A 25,205-nucleotide genomic window follows, 5' to 3' on the forward strand; every position below is an offset into this window, starting at 1 on the left:
GCTTAATAATAAATAAATAATGCCATTTTTTAAATTTTAGAAAACATTATTACAAAATAATACATATATATGTTGGGGAAAAAATTACAACAAAACAAAGACAAAGTGTATTGACATCTGATCTAATCGAGCAGGACGTGACAGTATTTTATGGTTATATATATGATTTTATAAATGAATTTGTACCAACTAACAACATAAACAGGAGTGAGTTTCCTATTTGGTTCGCTGCAGGAGTTGCTGCGGAAAAAAGAGAAAGCAGGACAACAGTGGTAAAGGTATAAGAAAGCCGAGGATTATTTATTATTTTTGAAACTAAGTAAAGATTTTAAGACAAGTGAAATAACTGAGTATAAAAAATTCTCGCAAAAACCGAAGAAAATCTGAAAACGAAAAAAATTTTGGTCATATTTTAATAATAATAATAAAATCACTGAGTGATAAAACAACCTACAATGGTATTGCAGCAAATGATTCTGAAAATATGTCTCAACTTTTTTGTGACTATTTTAGTAGTTTGAACCTAGGGATACTCCGTCCTACATTTCATCAATTCCTACGAGCAAGAATGCCTTCAATCTGGATTTTCACAAAATTCTATTGAAAAAGTATTGCTCAACTTGGATCCTAAAAAGACCCCAGGGCCGGACGGTATGCCGGCACAATTTCTCAAAAATTGCCGCATTTTGTCGAAACCTCTTAACATTATCTTTAATAAATAAATGTCAAGGTCAAGGGACATTTCCAAAAAACTGGAAAGTGGCCCAGAAGTCTAGTGATTCTACAGACGCCTCAAATTATCGTCTAACTCTCTGTTACGCCACCTTGCCAATGTTTTTTAGGCTCCAATTTATTCACAGTGGTTTTTTCTGGTAAAGAATGACATAGATCCAAATCAACATGGTTTTTACAAAAACGTTCAATTTTTATAAACTTGGTACCGTTCATCCATGACATCAGTTTTTCCATGCACAATGATTTTGATAAAGTACATCATCCAACTCTGATGATAAAACTCGGAAATTTCGGGGTGGCATGGCGATTTTTGTTTTCGACGGTGGCCTTTGGTACCCAGTTCCTGTTTATGCTTCTTTTGCCGATAATTTAAAAGTAAAAAAGTAGATTCGTCCACATTTAGATGTATAGGAGCTTCAGAGCGACCTTAACAGATTTGGATTTTATAGATATTAAATTAATGCTTGATAATAAACAGCTGTAAAAGACTTGGGAATTGTTCTTGACTCAAAGTTAAACTTTGAGGCTCATATCAAAACCATTGTCAAAAAATGTTTAAGAAAAACCCTTTAACAATCTAAACGTTAGATACAACAGAGATCGACACTTTTGTTCGTACGAAGAAAACTTAAAATCTTACAATTTTAAGTCGCCTGAAACTCGAAGAAACTGTTTGATGTTGCTTTTCTTTACAAAGTTATAAATAACATTGTGCATTCTTCATTTTGTATAAATTACTTCAGCTCTAACTGATGTTTTCTATTGAGCGATTTAAGTCGAATTACTTTTTTAACTCTCCAATAATAAGATGTGCTCGGACTCATTATAACTGTGTTTTTCTAAACAGAATGTTTAGTTTAAGCATTAGTTTATTTAAAACAAACGCATATAAAATTCTTTGACTAGAAGTTTTAAATTAATAACCTTGCTTTCATTGTAGAGATAAGAAATTTATTGATAACTTTCCCGGCTTTGTTAAAAATAGAAGCCTATATTGTGCCATTCTGTAATTGGTAGCTAAATCGATACAATGCACATAGCTATGTAACACAAAATTCAGGATACAGACGCGATATATGATCAAACTTTCGAATGCCACAACTAAGCCTTAAACCAAAATCTTGAAGTTTCTGAAAACCCACCTTTTCCTTTTTATCAAGAGCAGACAAATACACTACATCACAATTATCGAGATATGAACAGGATAGGTAAATCACACAGTCTCAAGTTGATATTTTAGTTCAAAATAACATTTTTGCCACAGCACTGCCCCATGGTTTCGCTCGTGTCAAATAAAAACCTTAAATCTTTTGCCAATTCGGTGATCTACAAAGACACATTTTTCAACAAAATATTTAAATGAAGTAGTTTACTACCACCCTAGCCAAATATCATAAACTGCGTTTTTTTTTTGCTTATAATCCCTGATCACTAGAATTATTTATATCATCATTCAAGTATAATAGTGCTGTTATGCTATGTTACTGTCAAAATCCTAAGTAAGTGACAAGAATAATGTTCTGTCCAAAAAAATGTGAGCTAAGTTACTATTTACAGAACTTCAGGATTCTTCCTGGGGCAGTTGTTGTTGAATCGAACTTACTGACGTTTCGCCAATTATGATGTTGCCTTTTTCAGAACTTAACTGAAACTGACTCACATTCTACTACGTGCCTGCTTATGCGTATGCGGTTTTAAAAACAAAACCGTATGACAACATTTATTGCGTAGATAAAAAATCTGGTTATAAACCCCTTAGATTACCACCTTATCACTGCGATCTGACGATATCAGTGACAGGTGGAGACTTGAGTCGCGATTAAGATTGTTAGGTTGCTTATAGATTTCTATAGACTCTCGGATTTTTCGTTGGTAGAAGAATTAATTCCATTCAATAATTTAATGTTATCGAATAAAATTTTATGCCCGGTTTCGTATTGTGGTCGGCAACTGCTTATGAGTTTATTTGTCGTAGTCTTGGGGATTTTTCATGTTGTTTGAGCCTAGTTGATATGCTTTTTAATTGTTCCATGAAACGAGAATAATTAAGTGCGCAACTATCAGTTTTCCCTGTAAAGCGTTTTGACATTGAAGCTTCATATTTTGCTAGGGAATATATTCGAGAACCAATGGCATTGACGATAGGTCGAAGAGGTATTCCTAGATGTGTGTAGAGTCGAGAAATTTTAGTCGTGTTAGTCGTGAGGGGTGACAGACGGATTCTGATAGGGAAGAAAAGAAGCCTTAATAACAGATTTAAGGTGGCGTTCCGTAGATGATGTAGGATCATTTTTAAGTTTGAGGATAGGGTTCGTCTGTAAGAATATCTTGAATCTTTTCTTCATATTTGTTGCTTGTAGAATTACGATGTCGGGATTAGATTTTAGGACTTTGGAATATTAGATTTAGGAAGTTTTGATTTCTTAGGATTTTTTGAGGTTTCAAATCGAATTTCATTAGCTGTTTGAGATGGCAGTATATTTAGGATAGACTCGACATTTGAAATGATTTTCTTTTCAGGGATAATACGAGGGGTAATAAGGAATTTGGGATCTTTTGTAGGAACTGATTTTTCCGTGTCAGAAAGTTGGAACAATGATATATTTCCACAATGTTTGGTAGTTGAGAAGAGTTTGATGGTTTCACCATTGTTGACGTTAGTTTTTTAAATTTTTTGAAGCGATTCTGGGTAAAAGATAAACGAAGTTTTTAGCTTTGCAGTGAATCATGTTTGAAAGTGTATCGCACTCTGATGGGGACAAAACAGAAGCAATTTTAAGATGTAGAGACAGGAGAGCCTTATTAATAACGTTATGGGCTCTACAACGTAACAAAAATCTCAGTGTACACCTTGTACCAAATAAATAAAACTATCTGGAAATCCATAGGATATATGAAAAAAAGTTTCATACAAAAGTTTCTTGGAATCTCCTGAAGATTTCAAATATTATAATTTTGTTGAAACAGGGTGTCCCAAAAGTGTCCCCCTCGACATCAACTTTCTTATTTTAAATGGAACACCCTATATATTTCGACATTGTTTAAATCCTTGCTTAAAATAAAGGTCGCCTTCTTAAGAAATTCCTATTCAAATTTTGCATAGTTTAAGCAGAAATTGAGGTTGTGTGTTTTTTTTTCATAATTTGATTGCAGGTATGGCAACGAAAATATAACCACAGACTAAGGAGATGATGCACTACTCAATCAGTTTGACAGATGCGCCTCAGCTTATACAGGGTGTCTCAAATAAGTGGTGCCGTTTTGGCGAAATCAATTAACAAAATCTCAGGATTTTCAAATGAAACACCCTGTATTTTTATTCAGATAGCAATTATGGGATAAAAAATCAGCTAAGTTTGTAATTTATCTTATATTTAAATTTTATTTATTTTTTGAGATATTCGAGGTTTAAGATAACACCCGTGAAATTCACGAAGCCTGGCATAAAATTTTATCCGATAAAATTAAAATTCTTGCATGTAATCAACGAAAAATTCGACAATTTATAGAAATCTATAAGCAACCAAATAATCTTCACCACGACTCAGGTCTTTTCCTTCCACCAATATGGGAATCAATAATTCGCGACAATGTTCATGCCCCTCCTTTATCTCCGCCTCCCTCAAATAATATATAAATAGGAACAGAGTAAAATGCGAGCCAGTTTAAATTAAGCTCCGAAGAGTCTCACAGGGTTATTGGGGAAACATCAGGAAGTTCGATTCAACAACAACCGACGCAGGAAGAAGCCAGAAGTTTTGTAAATAATATTACAATAGCCTGTGAAAGTTTCTTTGAAAAATCATTAATTATATACTCGGATGATAGCGCAGGTTCAACCTATTTTCACGACTAATTTTATTATTATTTATGGAGTATACAACACTAAGCTATACAACAGAATGTATTCGTATATTTTGTGCTTCAATTTCCTACTACCCTGGAACACTTGGATTTATTATAATGTCTACGAGCTGATAAAAACGTTATTAAAATTATTATACAATTTGAACTTTATCAACTACATTAATAGTGACAAAACTATAGATTTAAAAATTTATGCGGTACACACGGTACTGATTAGTCAGTCCATTTATAATAAATACATTATACTGATACCGGACACTGACTAATAAGAAAACGAAAACTTTTAACATACGGTGTGACTCGAAATCTCCAACTGCTATCGAATTTACCTTTCGCAGGCAGGTAAGGGTATCGTCTCTGAAAAGTTTTCAAATATTCATTTCGGCCCTTTCGGGCCAACTTATTAGTGGAGAAAGGCGGCAGGGAGGATATTAATGTCGAAAAGAGAAAGTTTAATTGCTTAAGATTATACCGCGGATGGTGGGCGAGGAACGCCTAAATTAAAGATCATAGAAGTTTAATTTGGTTAGAAAAAGAAGTTTGAAATCTGACGAGTAATATTCGACGATTGATCCTTAGCGTTGCCCCATTTTATAATAAGAAGAACGCACTTATTATTTGCTTCAGCAAATTTAGAAAATATTATTTAGACAACATTTCAACAAATAGGATAACCGCGGCACATTTTGGAAAAACCGGAAAAAATATCGAGTTGAACATTTTGTTTTTGAATGGTGCATCATTAAAATAACCATTCCTTTGAAATATTTGAAACTATTATTTTTTCGTGATTTTCTAAATTAGAATGGTAATTCATTACTTTCCATGACTTTTTTATGTCAAAATCTTCATCTTTATATCTACAATTAATTACAATCAGAAAACTGATTCAGAGAAGGTCAAATAAATCAATTAAATCAATTTTGACAAAATCAACGATTATTATTCTCATGTATGTTGCGTGTAACTCCACGAATCAAAGTCTCCACACATTTTGTATAAATCTGTTATGCAGAATTGAATGCCAAATTGAAGCGTTTTAAAATCTGAAATGGCTTTCCGTTTAAAATTAATTCAAATGCCATGATCTCAGAATTTATAGATATAATAAATACAATATGGCGCCGATTAAAATTTGGTCGTTTTATTCACCAAAATTGTTAATAATAGTTGCTTTATCTATGTCTTAGGCAGAAAGAAGGAAAAGTTAAAATAAATCCTAAAGTATTAAAAAGAGGTATATGGCATAACTAAAAAATTTGTGTGTTTTTGTAAGATCTTGCAGAAACAGTAAGAAAATATATAGTGTGCTGGTTAAGAAAATCGAGATTTTTTAATTTTAATTTATCTATCCATCATATTGAACACTCTGTAGCATATAATTCAAATTCCGCAGCATGGCCTGAGCGTTAAAGGTCAGTTATAAACACGAGAGACGACTGCTGGATAGTCATTAATAAAAACTACGAATAGAAGAGATACCAATAAGCTACCCTGGCGTTCGAACATATGCCTAAAAAATAGCAACAAGGGGGTCAGGACATTCCTAAAGAAAGTTCATAAAAAATTAATAATAAACCGAGGGGAGGAAATAATTTGTATAAAAATAAAACCTACTCTGCAACCCTTACGTTATGCCCGTATACAGAGGAAGAACTATACAATTTGTTAATTAATAAGCTGAAAAACAATAAATCTAGTGGAGTTGATGAGTTCCCTGGATTTCCTATAAAAAAAGTTCTATTGGAAATGTGACCGGCTACTTTCGTCGTTAAAGATAAATATAAAAAATGTGTCGGAAATTACAGACTTATAATTGTACCGCCTGTGAAAATATTAAATACGCATTCAACAAAGGACGCTCTGCCTGTAAAAATACAATGACAGCAGTACATATTCATTCGACGGAAGATTGGAATTAAATCTTCTCAACAAAACGAAGAAAAAGGTGTAAGTACAAAAAAGGTCGGCAATCAAAATGACATACGAAATTTTAACTCAAATACAGTTAAAGCTTGGAAAGGAGTTGGTCAGGGGTCTGATATTTCTCCAATTCTATTTACTTTGTATATCAACAGACTGGATTCACTGGATGAAGATACGGGTGATGTGTATTAACAAAATATTTGAAACTTATTTATGGAGAAACTAAATAAATGGTTCTCTAACCATAGCATATATCTTAATCGCACAAAATAGATAGGTCTGAGATTCTATCAGCTTCAAAAAATATGCCCAAACCTAAAAATTTAAATCCCAGAAATGCTTAGTCACATATAAATTTTTGGTAGTTCCATTCAGAAAGCGTTTTTTTGCATAAAATCCGCTATTTCATTTCTAAGCCTGTAAAAAAGTTTCAGTATTTTCCCTTTCCTTAACCATCCGACTTCACAATAATATGGTGCGTCGTTATGTTCTGCTAATACTTCACTAACCAAAAACGCCTTGAACTGACTATGTCTATGTGAGTCTGTTGATAACATTCAATTCAGTTGCTTTTTCATTCAAAATTTGTCTAAAATCTTTACGTAAGCCGATCATAGAAGGTCCAAAACTTATGAATGCCTTTTGAACTGCTTTAAAAATGTATTTCAAGTTTAAATAATAGATTGCACTATACTCCGCCTGGTGGGGTTTCGAGCTTCAACACTAAACGGATCAGAATAAAAATTATATATTATAATTGTATATAAATTATATATGAGCCCTTGATTTTAAAAGTGGTATAAGTTAAAAAAAAGTTTATCAGCTATTTCATATAAAACCTAATAAAATAACATAATCTGAACTAATTCACAGTATGCCATTAAAATTAACTTGATAAATTGAGTTAATTTTTTGATTGGTAAACAAAATAAAGTTAAAGTATATTTTGATAGTCAAGATAAGTCAAATTTTGGCAAAATAATTATTAATACTTTTGTCATGTTTTCAGATTGCATTATTTACAGTTAATTGTAGACATTATACGGCGAAGAAGTATAAGTATGGTCCCAAGAAATGGAAACGAATCAGTTCATACTTTAAAAGCGAAATGGAAACCCTTACAAATGGAAGAAAGAAACATAAATTCAAGAAAGAGGACAAGAAATCAACGTAATTATGGATAAAATATAAGAAAAATGAGCATGTGAGTTGTAACGTTTTTGAAAATTAAAATTGCCTTTATTCCAAAAAATGGATATGAAAACACAAAAAATTTTTTTTTGGGAAATTAGAAAATTTCTAAAAACAGAATTTGTTTCTGTATGGATTTTTTCGAAAGCAATCAATAAAACAAAGACGGCCCAGAAATTTCAAAAGATATATGAGTATTTTTAAGTTTCATTTAAATTTACGGAATTCAAAAGTTTCTGTTTGCAAAAAAAAATATTTTTGATACTTTCAAAATATCTAACGGAAGATTAAACCGTCTCTTAAATGCCGTCGATGCAAACACCTCGAATAGACGGTAGTGGCAAAAAGATTGGTTCATCTAAAAAAATAAATGTAAGAGAACAAATTTCGTAGCATCTGAGAGCCACTACTCGAGATCACATCACCCTTCAGGCCGCTTCATGTATGTGAAAAAATGTGTGTGAGTGAGTTTAATCTAAATTTTCGTATTCCTTGTAAAGACACGTGCCGAAAGTGTGATTCGCTGAAACTAAAACTTGAACCATCCGGTAATGAAGACGAGAAGTTTTATCTTATGGAAATTCATGATTCACATCTTAAGAGGGCCGAACAAGCTAGAAAAAGTTTAACAGATGATAAACAAAAAGCAGAAGCACCCAAACCTTTCAGTTTTCTTAATTTCCACAATGAAAATGTTAAAATGTATGAATTGGATGAAACAATCACCTCAAGAGGATCACAGGAAATTGCGTCTTGCATCTTAACACACTCGGGATATTACATCCCTGAGTATTATTATTATTATTATCTAAAAACAGAAATTCATTTTTGATGGAACAGAAATATTTCATTTCGATGAAACAACAGGGAGAATCAACAACAAATAGAAAGAGAAATACCCATGGAGAAGCTGTATCTTGACTAACAGGACAATGGATTAAATTTCTTAATTCAAAGTGTTAGACCTGTTAGAGAAAAGCAAAGGTACGTACACTCGATTTCCCCAAATACTAAAAAATAAATTATTTATTTACAATAGTTTGAACAAAATGTTAATTTCGAATAAAAATGTTTCTGTGATGGTTTAAGACATCAGTAAAGTCAAGCAGTTAATTTTTTGAAAAATGGTAAAAGTCATTTCAACGTTTCAAAACCACATTATTATAATTTAATAGAGTTATGTAAAAAGAGAAACCTATTTTTGCTGGAACGAATGGTACAGAAAGATTTCATTTCGACGAAACAACTAGGAGAACCAAAGAAAGTGAAATACCGACGGAGAAGGTATGTCTTGAATAAAAATACATTGGTTCAGATTTTTAAAAAATGCTCAATTCAAAAGAGGAAGGTCAATAACTTACGAAAATATTGATTTGCTTCCATTATACACAACCATTAGGCCAATAACAGAAAAAAAAAAGATGATTTAGTATCCTATTCATATTCCACCAATTTTCCACAAACTCTTTATTTACCTAAATACTAAAAAATAAGTTGCTTAGTTACAACAATGAATAAAATGTTAATTTCTTTAAACAGTTAATTTTGAAAATGGTATGTCATTTCAAAATTTCAAAACCACATTTCCGTTAAAAAATGGTTATAAATTTCACAATCATAAGAAACACTTATTTGTTGGCATTATGTAATTGTCAAAATATTTTATTTCGTAATACTAAAATATTTTTTAATTATTTGAAACGCAAACCTCTTAACAAAACAAGAAATGTATGACTTAAAGTACTTTTATAATTATATGAAGACCAATAATGATTTTGCAATCCTACAAAATTATTTAGACCCTTAGTAATTTAAATTTATTTAACAGGTGCATGCGTTCATGGCTTCTATTTAGGCATTTACCTGTGCTGTTCGGACCCATCCCCTTCGTCCGTCTCGTCTTCCCGTAAATCCCTTTTAATGACGACAACGGGGGGAGGCTTATGTTCAGCCCTAGGCTGGACCGAAGGCGAGCTCTGGCCCCCCTTACCCCCCTTGCGCTGTCTGGTGGCCAGCACCAGACGCCGAGGTATCGACATTATGATCACTACGTCGTCGAGACTCATGTGAGTGACATCCACGAGATTTACAGCCAGAATTTCATCGCCCACCTGAAATAAAAAACAGTCAATATACCAAGTCTTCCTAAATAGCGCGTCCTCATTGAAAATGATAATTGTTGGATTCATTGTTAGAAAAATATTTTACCAACGTATTTTCTAAATTTCGTAACATTCGAGGTACAGGGTAATAAAGTGTTTAGGAAAAAATCGTTTTTATATTTTCTAAGAAACGATTCTGGGTAAATTCTTAAATTCCGTAACTCCATTCTGTGTATTAAGAGGCAAAATGGTACGCCACTGAAAATTGTTAGACTTTTCGCTTATGGTTAATAGTATAATATTCTATAAGTGTGGTAAACGGCATTTGAGTCGGGAGTTTACTTGGCAGGACGGGAGCTCGGACTTTCCAAATATATATAACAATTTTATTAAGAAGCCGAAAAGTTTTTAGTGATCTAATTGACCTTAAATAACAAAAATAACATTATAAGGATTTTGTTATTGTTTATCTCATCCTGAATATGACTTAAACTCGGCTACGATGTAACCTCTGCTATAACCCACTAATCCAACTTCGACGATATCTCCTGATTATAGACATTTTACGCTTCATCGCTGCTAAAACTTTTTACATTTTTGAAGCACAAACCCTCTACAAGCACTTCATTGATTCCCTTTAACGTTTATTGGAGTATAAAAAATAACTTCTTCGAAAGATATAGTTTGTTTCTGAATATATTATTTTTAAAATTGCTAGAGACTGAAGAGCCTTTTTCGTCGCAGTATTTCAAATACATATAGCATAGGATAAAATTGATTCTACTAAAGATTTATATATTCTAATAAGGGAACTCTGACAAACTTTGACGCAATTTGGAATAACGCGAATTTCCACAGCGATATAATAACTGAAAACTGCAAAAACTACCTCTAAATATTTTAACTTATTGGTGGAATTTATGTATAGATCCCACTCACAATTCGTGTCATACCTTGAGCAATCAGAGTAGAGTAGAATATAAGCTAGCCTTTTTTACCAAACTTAATAATTCTTCACCAGAGCCTTATTTCCAAGTGTTTTTAACGATACCACTACCTTCCCTTGGTAAAATAGAAAACATTCCATTATCATATAATGTAAGCAAGATTGACCCCACAATCGTGCCCTGCGGGACACCTCATTAGAAGGGTATTACCTATCTTGACCGCTTACAATCTATTTTGTAAGTATCATTCAATCAGTTCTTTTACTACCGTCTGATACGTAGGGCTTTCAGTATCTCCAAATTAAAAAAAATATATCCTTTTATGATTAAACGATCTGACTACACTGTCCGCTACCTTGATCAACGCATCTTCTGTGCCTACTTTTTCCTTAAATCCAAATTGATTGACGTTGAATAATGTTTTTTTTTGTAAAATGTTTTTTAATCTAATTTTAATACGTTTTTCAAGGACTTTAACCGCACTATTGACTTATGCAATTGGACAGTAATTCGACATTTGGTCTCTAGAACTTGATTTATATAGACGGATAATGTGTTTCTTAAAAATGCAATTTTGTTAGAATTAGAGTCTCGTATCAAAATCGAAGGGCTCATCATATTCTAAAACACAAAAAAGTCATATAAGACCAACCCAAACTATACTTTATGGGAAAACTTACATCTATAAAAAACACCATTGAAGTTTGATGGGTTAACGACCAATTTTTGTTTGTAAAGAATCTTAACTAGTCGACCATTCTCTTTTTTGTTTGTTAGCTCCTATTATGAAACGGAAGTATTTATCGTCTGTTCTTTTTTCTACTCCACACCAACTCCAAATTTCGCATCGATCGAGCATGCGAGCTTCGTTGCCCATGGTCGTGAGATATTAGGAAAGTTTACTTTAGTCACAGGTTTCCGAGCGATTGGATGTTCTCGGTAGATTTTAACTACGACATTTTGACACTATTTATAAATCGTCTGGACTAATTACAATGATGAATCGAACTAGCTGATGTTTCGCCAATCATCCTGTTGGCTTCTTCAGAACTTAGCTGAAACTGAAGTTCGATTGTCGAAATGTCAGTAAGTACTATTCAACAACAACCGACCCAGGAAGACTCCAGAAGAATTGTAAATGGGATTCTAGTAGCCAGTGAAAGTTTCATTGAAAAATGATATTTTGCTATTTTTCAATTCTGGTGTGGTCACTTGACACGTCACTCAGTGAATGTATTAGTGCTGTTTTGCAAAAATGTAGCCAAAAACTAATGGTCCTAGAGAAAGTATTGTATGCAATACATTAATGAAAATTTTCAGTAACGACAGAAACACGTGACTAAACCATTTATTATTATTATTGTTATATGGCACATATATGGCTCGTTTAGGTTTAACCTCTTTTTTATTATTGAAAACAACATCAAATTTATTCTTGGCAGCAATTTTCGTAATTTAGCTATAAGTACAGCCATTAGAAATAAATTGTGTTTTATTTATATCCTCCCAAAATAAACATAAATTTTTTTGGCAACTTATAACTATTTTGTTATCATAATACTCCTAAAAAGTAGCTTTTCTAAGTGCACAATTGTTTGAGGTATTTTTATCTGTCTTATGTGTAGTGTTTTATGTTTATTTACACAGTTTATTTGAAGAGTACATGTTCGGTATAATATAAATTATTATTATAGAAGCTTTTTGTACACCTTCCGGATTTCAAATATGTTGTTTAACTGCGTCACACCTATTTAGTCAATATTAATTGACGACTTGATAAAGGAGTGACGCAAGGAGTTGTTAAAACTACTTGTTTGAAGTTCTATTGGTTCTAATTGAATTATATTGCAACGTTTCGTTTGCTGTGGAAATACACAACAGAAACGTTTTCATATAATTCAAAGAAATGGCTTACCAAACACGTAATTTTATGCAACATGTCGATAAACTTCTTTAGACACTCGTAAATTAACGACTGCTCCGTTCGCGCCAAATCACACTTGTGACGAAAGTTACGTTCATCAAACTTGTTGCAATAATATGCTAGTTTAAAATTTAAATCGATACAGTAATGCAGTAGTAGGCTGATAAGGCCTTGGGATCTTGTTGTTTTCTAGGTTTCAAGTTCATTTTTTAAAGAATAATATGAATTATTTATTTAATATCCACGCTTCATTTAAAACAAATGGAGTTAAGAGACCGCCAGTTCCCTGGCTAACTGAAAACCTTAAACTTTTACGATGTACAATGTAGTTCACGCCATTGTTTGAGATATGTATTCCTATACGCAGGTACCTTCTTAGAGAATTTTTAGATACAACGCAATTTCAATATTTAATTAAATAAATTATGCTATAACGTCCCCCCCTTCAAACAAGCGCGTAACTTGTGAACTAGGCTCGCTAGATCTAGCAAAAGCGTCTAAGTTTATAATGTGCGTCTATTTTTCGTGTTTACAGGTGCATATTTGTGTGATAAAAATAACGGTGTTATAAAATTAGGGGATGATATATGGATCTAAATATTATAATAACTCTTACGTATTTCGTTTGATATTTGCTATATTTATTCTGTTTTCTAGGTTTTTGTGTATAACAACCAATTTTGTAAAATCTTGATTATTAATGGACCCAATTTAATATTATTTGTGTTTGTACATGAACATAGTAACATAGAATTCTCTCTCTCTCTCTCCCTCTCTCTCCCCCTGTCCCTCTCACACCCCTACCCCCCACCCACCCCCCTCTCACACACTCACTCTCTCTCTCTCTCGCTCTCTCTTGTCGCATTTAACATCTCCTCTTATTTTTTAACAATATACCTTTTTATTATTCTTCGAAGGTGTATTTTATAGTTCCTGTTTATTTTTTTTTTGTTTTTTGATAAGCGCTTGATTTTAGCAAAGCAAAAATTCTCCTTAATGTCTTTCACTTAGTGGACAAATTTAATTACCTTATGTGGGTCGAATCAGCCCACTTCTTATCGATTTCTTTTTTTATGGAGAAAGAAACAAAAATATTTAAATTACGCGACTTTCAGGAATGAGAGCTTTTAAATTTGAATGCTATTGACTCATCGTTTACGTCATATATTTCCACAAAAGATTAAGTCGACGTTATTTCGTGCACGGTGAAACATGGTTCGTGTTAAATTAAGTTTAGTTGCGACATTTTCGCTATGCAACACGTAATTCAGTTAATAAGTCGCCCCGTGATTTACCACTCGGAAGTTTCTGTCAGTTTGTTGGCTGGCGGGTTTTTATGTACTGTTGCGCGTGGTTTCGTCGATTTTATGCGGATTGCAGATACTCGGTAATAATTTGCTCCTAAATAATGTAGGAAAATGAGCTTTGCTTTAAATTTCACACAATTTGATTGTACGTACATGTTTTTTTTTCAGTTTTATTGTTTATGAAATTTTGATAGTCAATTTGATAACTAAAGTTAATTTCAAGATTAGAATTAAGGATAATTGAATATTCCTGCATGCACATTCTCGCACATGCATTTTGTCAAATCTTACGAAACGTTCAACGCTAACAATATCATAACTAACCTTTATTGGAACCGGTATTGCTGGACTTTCTACTGGGTGGTCAATTAAGTACGGTGCTCGGCAATATCTCCAACAGTAACTCAAGGTAAGAAGAAAGCAAAGAAGGAACTTTAGAAGCTACAGGGTGGTAGTTTTATTTTAGCAGCTTACAAATTAAAAATCATTTGAGCTTTACGATTATTTGTTATAATTAGATCTTGAATTGAAGAAAATTCCGACGACAGGATGGAAGAGAGTAACGAACCAATAAGAAAGTTTCACATGAACGTGTCCTACAATTGAATCGTTTTACGAGTATATAAATATATATAAATTGCACAAAACGGGAGTACAAAGAAATGTGCAAGAGGTCCTTAGCCAGCATTTTGAAGATACTTGCACAAAAAAAACTAGTTGAAGTTTCAAGAACCAAATGGTAAAACTTGTTTCATAGACTAGGACATAAAAAATTCCGGTAACATACCTCTTAGATTACCACCTTATGACTATGACTTAAATCCTATAGAAATGACACTGGATGAATTAAAAACAATAATGTAAACACAGAACTTTCTGCCCAAGTAATTTCGGCTTTGGTAGTTATCTGCGATTTGACATTAGTTTTGGTACGCCCAAAAACCATTGGTTCTAGCACTATCCTCGGTTAGGCTCTTTATCAATACTTGGAGATGTTCATGCGATTCGTCCATGTCCATGCCACTTCTAGTCGGTTTTGGAGGGATAATCTAATGATGGCTTCTGCTTATCCGTATAGACAAAAGCTGGCCTTGGCAAACTCCTCCCTCTCTATGTGAATGTACTTAGTGTTACCAATTTCCAGTCGAATTTTATCTTCATGGGTCCAATAAGTATTTAAGTCAACTTTTTGTTTTTGCGGTATATATTATCATATTTTGAAAAATTCCTGAATAAAAACTATTAGTCTTTTGGGCAGTTTCATGATTCTATGCAAAATTTGTTACCAATATGAATATGTTTCACACTACTTCGAAAAGGTAAAATGGAAAAGTACAATATTCGGAAGTAAATTAATGTTATTTTAGCTAATTTTGATGATACGTAACTTTTCTAAAATTTGTCATTAGTGACAAACCACTTTAATTACTTTCGAGCATCAAAATTCTCAATTTCCAGACGGCTTTAAAATCGAGCCTTCGGACAATGACAAATGACATTAGACTACCTGTTTGTGTGCAGTTTCTGACGTTTCTGAGCCAGCCACAGTTCATCAAGCGTCATGGGACTATGCCAATTTTAATGAAGTCATTCCAAAGCGTGCTGATATTATGTAGGATTTCGAAGATTTCAGTGAATAGATGCAGGTGATATAGCAAGTTGCGCAGGAATCTACCTCTATAGATACACGAAGCTAATAACGTTTTTAAGAATTTCAGAATTGATAGGAATCATATTGAAATTCCTTTGGTACCCTCAAAAATCCATTTTTTTGTTCTCCGTTGTGCATCTGGATTGTAGCACTATGCTACTAGTCTGTTCGTCACTATTTGCAGATATTCTTGCGATTCATGTTAGGGATGATTATGCCGCTAATATTTATGCCATCTGATCGGTCTAGCAGGGACGATCTAATCGTAGTAGTTATCGTTTTCCCATTTTCCACGAGAAGATAACCTTGGAGGTTATGCCTTGACATAGTATACCTCTTTTCTAAAGTCCGTATTCCTGAAACCTTCAACATTATCCCAGATATATTAAAATCGGTGAATCTGATCGCATCTTAATCGAATAATGCGTTTCTGGAACATATTTTTCTTATAACGATAAAATCTTTGAACAGCCTTTCTCCATTATCACCAGTCATCTCGAATATATTTATGGAATCTTTTAAGAAGAAAGTCCACAAGACTTTCCATCTAAAACCAGAATTGTGGAAATGCTACGTTGATGATACTTTTGTAATTTGGCCTCGTGGTTAAGAATTCTCCCGAAATTTTCTGAGCCATTAAAACTCTATATACCCTAACATACGTTTTACCATAGAATTAGAAACTAATAATAATCCTCCATTCTAAGACAATTTTTATCAGGAAACTTGCCCACGCTGACCTTAATACAGATAACTTAATGCTTTGGCACATCACCATGCTTCCCAAAAATCATCGGTTATCAACTCCGTTGTTTACAGATTCGTAAAACTATCTCAACCCGAGTCACTGAGCCCAGAATTAAAACACCTTATATCTGCTCTTCTCTCTAATAACTTCCACATTAGATATATTAAGAATTCCATCACAAAACACACTTCACCACAACCTTTCAAGGACAATGAGTCCGAAAGCAACCCCACACTTACCCACTGTTGTCCTTCTTTACATGCAAAACAACACTGACCACATATCAAAAGTTCTTAAAAAATGTAATGCCAAAAATCTCTCAACATCTTCGATCCGTCAAAGACAAAATTCCATTTGGAACACCAGGAGTTTACAGCTTTCCATGCATATGCATCAAAGAATACAATGGAGAGACTGGGAGTAGGATCAAAGAATATGAAATAGCCAAATGCGACAAATAAACTCATCGACAGTTGCCGCACACAATCAAGAAACCGGACATCAGATTTCATTCGATAAAATTCAAATTCTTGAATGTAATCATTTCTTCTACCAACGAAAATTCCCAGAACATATAGAAACTAAAAACAATCAAACAATCTGCCACATCTCTTTTCCACTGAAGGTGGAGGGGAGACCGAAGCAATCCTACTATACTTTGCTCACTTTGCTACCGATTGGGAGCAGTAAGTATAGGGCCCAAGCAGCTCAGTTTCTCAAAATATGGGCGGGGTATAAAAAAAGAAAATAAATAAATCAAAGGTTGGAAACCGGGGCGCCAGCTAGGACAAAACCCCAACCTATAAGTTAGTGATAGTGACTAGTGTCCTTGCTCACTAGCCACCCAACAAACTCACAAAGTTAACAAAGTCCGAACCCAAATAACCAAAAACCAAATAAATAATTAATAAATAAACCGGCACGTCAGTTTAAATCTCCATATATTGGCTCAAGTACACACTAAGCACAGGAAGCTTGGTTACGATCGATCGTTTACAAATAACTCTTACAAACAAAATGTTTCTATAATTGTGTACTTTATCTTTACCCTAACTGAGCTCTTTAATTTATATTGATATTTAAAAATTGAAATTTGTATTTAACAGGAATAAAATTAACCGAAACGTAAATAGAGGCTTATCTGTGATCCTCCAGTTACCAGCAACGAACGAGTCGGGCAAGCTCTACGATGGCTGTCCTGTATGCTGCCTACGGGTTCACCAGTCAGTGGGATAGGCACGAATGCTTATCACTCTTGGACGAGGAGATATGCACTGCAACGTCCTGAACCGAGCTAACTTGAAGACTTGAAGAATTCTTGGGTTGCAGAATTCATAACACGTGCCGTCCACGATGTAAGGAGGCACCAAATCCAATTGAACCGGAACTGGGGAAGCCAGTACCAAATGGGAAGCCAAAACCAGTCCAACAATCAAAAACTGGTTCCAAAAGGAAAACCAAATCCAAAACCAAAAACCAGAACCAAAAAACGGCTGATGAACGTGGGTGGCGGTGAAGAGTGCCAGGTGCTAGGTTGGTTAGCTTTAATCCAGCCTAAGCTGTAATGTTGGGGACGTCCAAACAAAATACTACCAACAAGACGACGATCCGCAACTTCTATACGATTTCAAACCGGTTTAATCCTCGAAAACTACTAGATGCCACAAACTTATTCGGATTGAAATCTTGCAACCACTTGCACCGGCGAAAATCGTAAGGCCAAAGAAAGTAAGATCGATGAAGTTTCACAAAGTTCCATAAAAAAGAGACCGATGGTGCTGGCAATATGATGTTCGGTTCCGACACCACTAGGGTCAATGGGCCAATAATGACAGAAGTTAATCAACGCAAGGAGACTAAATATTACCTAACTACTACCCGCTATTACCAATAATAACCAATTATTACACACACACATGAATGAGATTACACAGTAACGTCTTAGGAAATCGAAGACGAACGTGCGCCAAAGGTCGAGTGCTTAACTGTACTAATGGCTGAGTGCATTCGCGTTGACAGAGGATTGAAATATAACTTCTCCAAAAAGCAACAAGTGTAAATAAATGAAAGCAAGGGACAAGAATAGAAATTGCCGTTGGTTCGAAAATAAGAAGGAATACAAGACGATCGTCTCGTGCAATCCAACCGCATTCCGCAGCAACATCCTAAAGTGCAGCAAAAATGCAAGGACTTAAACTTATTTACATTTATTTTAGGACAGGCAAACCACACCAAGCAATTAAACAGTTACAGTGTGTTCGAACAGAATGAAGTAGTGAATAATAATTAGCAATATCAGTAGTTTTGAGGATTAAGACAGTGTGTAATTGTGAGAATAAAATATTTAATAGGTAGTCTCCGAGCATTATTAACCTACATGTGAGAAACATAAGTCGAAGTAGCCAATGACAAATTGAACCCGCTACAAATCTTTACCGCGACTCAGGGAATCAGTCGTCCGAGACAATGTTCATGCCCATCTTTAGCTTCACCCGCTTCAAATAATATACAAGTAGGTACAGAGTAGAATGCGAACCTGTTTCAGATAAGCTCCTATAAAAGCAAAGAAGATGACTGGCAAAAAAGTCAGCAGGTTCGATTCATCAACAACAAGGGAAATCCAGAAGATTTGTCGCTTTAAATGGCTATAGCTAGTACCAGATAACTAGCATCAATTGTTGTAAGTTCATATAGAAAATAGTTCATAGTCATAATATATCTTTGAGTCGAATTCACCCAGCCAGAATTCTTCAGACTATATGATCAAACATGAGCAGTCCATCGCATCAACATCTACATCAGTTTTGGACCTTCTGAAACTTCTCTTTATCTTTACGGCTCTTAGTCATTAGGCTATTCCACAATAGCTGATTTGGAAGAGTATAAAACTGTCGCAAAACTTACGTTTCATATCCTTACTCAACTTCTTTCTATGCAAATGTAGCGGATTTAAGTGAACTTTTTGTTTTTGCGGATGGTATTATCATATTTTTAAAATTTAGTGATTTCATCATTCTACGCCAAACTTATTGATGTAATACGACAATTTGTTTCGCAGTAGTGCGGAAAGGTTATATGGAAAAGTACAACATTTCGAATTAAATTACTCGAGAAAAAATAATGTTAAAATAAGGTAATCTCGGCTAATCTGAATGACACACAAATTTTCTTAAGTTTTTCATCCGTGACAAACCACTTTTATTACTTTGGAACATTAACATTTTCAATTTCCCGGCGGCTTTAAAATCGAGCCTTCACGCATTGAAAAACAACATTAAATTAGCTGACCCGTGTCGTAAATAAGGTTCATAAAAATTCAAACGCCGAAATTTATGTTCGGTCATTTTAAGACCGCCATCGATTCGTTCAGGTTCGCGTGTTGGCCGGAGAGCTTCCACTGCCCCAATTAAATACTACATAAACATAGAAATTAGCGGCGTGTATATTTTATATATTTATTAACCAGGGAAAATTTACGCAAGTTGTTTTTATTATAATAGTAATTAAGAGGAGTTTTCTACCAACATTCCGGTATGTAAAAAAATGTGTTGTGTGTTCTAGACATTTGACTTTTGCGCTTTGTAATGGATTTTTGCGAAAGAGTTACGGCATGACTATTAATAGCAAAAATTTGAGAATTCTTAATTCAACTGTATCCCGATATACCGAAAGTAGGTGTCAACTTTCTGGTTTTAAATAGAACACTCTATACAGGGTGTTTTTTAAATTCCTTTCAATATGGAACAGGACTCGAAAACTCAATAAGAAATAAGACGAAAAAAACGACAAAAAATAGACCTTAGTCGCATCTGTCTCTTTGAGTTTTCGAGAAAATGTTATTTGAGAAATACTTTTATTAAGTAATGTTTCAAGTTGAAACATCCAAAACACCCTATATATTATTGCTTTTTTGGATTCCTGAGAAAATTGTAGTTATACAGTGAGTTCGGAAACTTGGAGGAAAGATTCAACTTGGTATAATAATGGTAGTAAAAAAAAGGAAATGTTGATATTTTCCGACCTTGTCAAAATTCATTTTTTTCAATTTTATTTTCAACGCAGATTTAGTACAAAATGAAAGTGTTTCAGAAATCTGTGACTAGATGGCACCGTTAAACCTTAGAATATGAATTAAGGGAGACCAAAGTATAAAGGAACCGCTGGAAGAGAAGAAAGAATATTTCAAAATGTGGAGGCTGACCAGTCAACGAGTTACCAGAAAACTTGCTGTTCAGGAAAGAATTGCTCTACAATTTGGGAAGCTTTGCATGTGATTCTGCTTAAGGCAATATGTTCATTAAGTCCTGTTAGGTAAAATCACATTGACAGGTGAAATTCAAGCCGAGAATAAAAAAGCTGATTTGTAATAGTTAAATAAGAACAAACGTTGTTCAGATTTTCACATAAATATATTTAAATGACAGTTGTTTCGGGAACAACGTGCCTTTATCAAATGAGAATATCAAACGGTACCAATGTTTATAAATACAAAACAGGTAGCAATTACTTAATGTGAGGTATTACATTGTGATTTAACAAGGGGGATGATCCATTCAAATGCAGTTGGTAATTAAGTAATACATTCGAACCTCTCATCTTATTAATCTCCATAGCTTCTAGTAAATTTAATTTTCTACTTTTTGAAACAGTGTGTAAAATATCGAAATTGTCGTCAAAACTGTGTTTTTCTAAATTTAAATGTATAGCGTAATTAGAATCTGAACTATTGTTTGTCCAATATATATCTTAGAACATGATCCGCAATTTAATCTATAGATTCCAGAATTCTGGGATCTATTAGATTTAGATTTATTGTTTTTAACAAATTTTCCTAAGGTGTTACTAGTTTCAAAAGCAATTTTGATGCCACATTTCGAGAGATGATCTGAAACTTTATTACTAGGTTCTCCTATGTATGTTAATGTTTTAAAACCTTGAGATTCAGTAATAGAGCGGGGATATATAGAGTTCAAAGTGTTTTGAAATTGTTTCTTAGTTAAGATTTTATCTATCAGTGACGGATCAAAGCCATTGTTGAATGCAATTTGTTTTATAATATTTAATTCTTTTTCAAAGTTTATTGCAGAAAGAGGGATAGTTATAAGCCTATGAATGAAAGAATAAAAGGCAGCCATTTTGTGTGTATAGGGATGGTTCGAACTCTCATGTATTATAGTGTCTGTGTGTGAAGGTTTATGGTATATTGAAAAATCTAATTTGTTTTGTGCTTTAGTTAGCGTTAAATCCAAGAAATTTAAAGAGTTATTTTGTTCGATTTCAGTAGTAAATTTTATGCGATTGTGTACTGAGTTGATATAATTTAAAAAGGTATCTAATTGTCTCTCAGTCCCTATGAAACACGCAAAAACATCATCCACATATCTGTACCACCAAAGAAAACTTTTAAATAACGGATGTTCAAGTATAATATTTTCCAGATTGTCCATAAAAATTTCGGCAAGTAGAGGACTAAGTGGGTTTCCCATAATTAGTCCTACTAGTCCCCCTACAAGAGTATCAATTTTTACGGATTTGTGATTTTGCTTAAGGAAATCTGTTCTATTTTGCAATATCAGGCTAGATTAACAAAATACAGGGATAATGGAAAAAATGTTCTAGGTAAAGTGCCCTCTAGTGACAGATATCTGAAACTTTTATTTTGTAACGATGACTTTTACTAAATCACGGCTGTATGTAAAATACCAAGTTATTTTGTCGAGAATTGAGCACACTGCACACAAAAAAAAGATTTTTAAGACTCATAACTCCGAAAATATTGTTTTGTTACGTTGCTTACTACCAAGTTGATTTTTTTTTCCAAGTTTCCGAACCCAATTTCCGTAAAATCTCCTATATATCTAAGTCTTACCGTTTCTGAAATATTTAACAATATATGTCGAAATTTACGTTTTCGGGTTACGTGATCTCTTAAAATTTTACTTAATTAACTTACTTAACTGACTTAACCTCAAATTAGTTGCAATTACTTAATTAATTATTAATAATACAGAATGGAAATACTGGCGAAAATTATTTGTTTCCAAACGAAAACCACCGTGGATATATGTGATGTTACATGGTTAATAGTTTCTTAGACATTAACGGTGTACGGTACATGGCATGGTTCCGAATATTTGGTTAGTTCCATAGGCAGCGATGCTCTATAGATCTAAAATATTTTAAAAGTTGTATAATACTTTACTAATACTAATACTTTATGATTATTTTTGAATAACTCGTTGCTATACCTAACTTTAGTGATTTTCGAGAAAATAATTATTATCTTTACTTTTCGACTAAAACATAGTTTCAATCGAAGTTTTATTACTACGACACCGGAGCCAGTAGGAAGTTCAAATTTTGGACATAGGTTAGACAGGTGTCGAACAGAATTTCTTAATATCCAAATTAGTTCTACATTATACAAAGTTGTCAACACAAATTATTGACCTACCAAATACGAAAATGATGAAAAGTGCATTTTTTTAACGGAATAAGATCTGTACCTGAAAAAATGTATATTATCACATATTCTAAGCGCAAATTAAATTCTCTTTCGAATGATGTATCATGTCCCTATAGAGGGTATCTTGCATTGCAACTTTATTATCTTCACTACAAATTAACCTTATTAAGTTTTAAGGATGACTTTTCGGTTTTGTGTGCCCATCATTTTTTGAAATACAGACCTGCATTTTTTTTGTGATAATTAGAATTTTGAAAAATAAATCACGCCTCAAAATTGACATTAAAGAGAAATTTACAAAAAAAACAAAACAAAACTATTATTGTGTCAAACCGTCGTGACGTATTTGTTAGACATTAGAGTTTTAATTACATTTTACTTTGGTAATTAATTATTACAGTAGCAAAAAAAGACGTTTTTAAAATAAATATAAAAAATATTTTTTATTAAATAAAAAAGCAAATAACTGAGAACTTGGCAAGAACAGACTCACTAAATTAATATTGAAAACATAAAATTATTCCGTAAGTTTTAAAACTACATTCATCGGTGCAAATTATTTTCAATAAAAAATCATCATCTGCTTCAAGCCGATTTTCGAGACAATTACAGAATTCTAGCTGCTCGAATACATCACCAAGTTACTAACTTAAGTGGATTTTTTAGGGTTGATAGTGGTTTGATTGTAATGTCCTCCATATTCGCATTCACGGAATTTGCAGTTTTATTTTCAAAATGTCTGATTGATCCTCGAGGTTATGATTAACATAAAGTCTTTCCATATTTGAAAACATCTGTTTTACTGAAAGTCTGAAGTTACATGCAACTGCAAAAAGTAACTGGCACATTAACAACTAACAACTATGTCCAGACTGTTTGACATACATTTTCTTTTTTTGTGTAAATCTGGCTTTATTGTATCTGTATTTACAGAAATAAAGCTGATGATGCGAACACAAAACCGAAACGTCAAACATAATAACGAAAACTTGTAGGGGAGAAGTTGCAACGAGGAAGTGTCATTTTTAATAAAAAAAAATTATGGTCAGGAAAAAATTCAAAATAAATTACTGATTTTCCGTTTTTTCAAATGTCTCCAGAACTAATCAGAATTTTCTATATTTTGAAAAGATTTTAAATTAAGCCCCAAAAGGCTATTGTAAGCTTATAACCAACATGCTTTCCAAATCTAAGTTTATAGTTCATATACAGGCCTGCATTATTATTTGAAGCTATTTCAGAAAAAGCACGATGGGGATTACTACAAATTATAACCTTCTTCATGAAAATGTAATTGTGATAATTTCAGAACTTTACTGGTACTACTAGCTACTTCATTAAAAATTTTCTATTTTTCATTTTTGAAATCCAATACCGGATGTTTAAATGAATTCGTTCCATATTTTGGTCGTTCACTGTAATTGTATGGTTTGAAATACCTACGTTTCTTAGAGACCGTTGATTTTTTTTTGGAAACAAAGGTCAATGAGATGTATCCAAAAAATACGAACTAAAAAAAACATTTTTTGAAAAAATCTCGAGCCCACGGATTGAGGGTGTAATCCGTGGGCTCGCGATTTCTTCTAATAAAAGGTTTAATCTTGTGCCGTCATTAATTTAGTTTTCTATAAATTTTCTTCCAATTTTACTCACTGTGAATCATACAATGGTTCTCTCTCGATAATCTGCGTTAATATAAATTACAAACTTCCTGATAGAAATGTAATGGTGATAATTTAAGAACTTTACTGGTAGCGCTACTTATTTGTTTATTTCAAACTATTCTATTTTATATTCTTAAAATCCAATACCGGATTTTTAAATCAATTGTGATTCTTTCCCAAAAAATACATTTTTAACTGTTTCAAATACCTACGTTCCTTTGAGACGGTTGAATTTTTTTTGGAGATAAAGGTCAATGCAGTCTACCCAAAAATTGACCCCACCCCCCCAAACCCCTCCAGCTAATTATAATTATTGTTTTAAATTTTTGAACGTCTCAAAAAAAAACTGTTCCAGACGTCAAACGGTAAAAGTTATAATAGACTTTTTGGTATCGTTCGATTTACAGGTTCTAATAACCTATACAACGTTTCCGAACAAAAAAACATTTGTTGAAAAAATGACAAGCACACGGTCTACTGTCTTGAAATTAAAGAGATTTAATTTATAGACAAACATTTTTTTCTTTCTGTTTAGGTCAATTAGAATTGAAACCGGATAATTCGTCCATCTTCTGAAATTTTTCTCGTTAAAGCTAAAACACAAAGCAGAAAATTATTATTTTAGTTTTGGTTTTAATTGGTTATCTTTGTATACTTCTCGATACACTACAAGGAGG

General features: G+C 33.2%; 1 protein-coding gene across 5 annotated transcripts in view; it reads right to left on the reverse strand.

Moving 5' to 3' along the window:
* Nucleotides 1-25,205, reverse strand: part of LOC132703895 (rho GTPase-activating protein 100F) — a 254,191-nt gene that overhangs the window by 94,383 nt on the left and 134,603 nt on the right. For all 5 annotated transcript variants that reach the window (XM_060673411.1, XM_060673412.1, XM_060673413.1 and 2 more), the window contains one exon: nt 9,583-9,830. In XM_060673411.1, coding sequence (XP_060529394.1) covers nt 9,583-9,830 — 248 coding nt within the window. The remainder of the gene's footprint in view (nt 1-9,582; nt 9,831-25,205) is intronic.

This window comes from Cylas formicarius, unplaced genomic scaffold (genome assembly GCF_029955315.1).
Source record: "Cylas formicarius isolate icCylForm1 unplaced genomic scaffold, icCylForm1.1 PGA_scaffold_6__28_contigs__length_40554024, whole genome shotgun sequence".
In the NCBI taxonomy this organism is placed as follows: domain Eukaryota; kingdom Metazoa; phylum Arthropoda; class Insecta; order Coleoptera; family Brentidae; genus Cylas; species Cylas formicarius.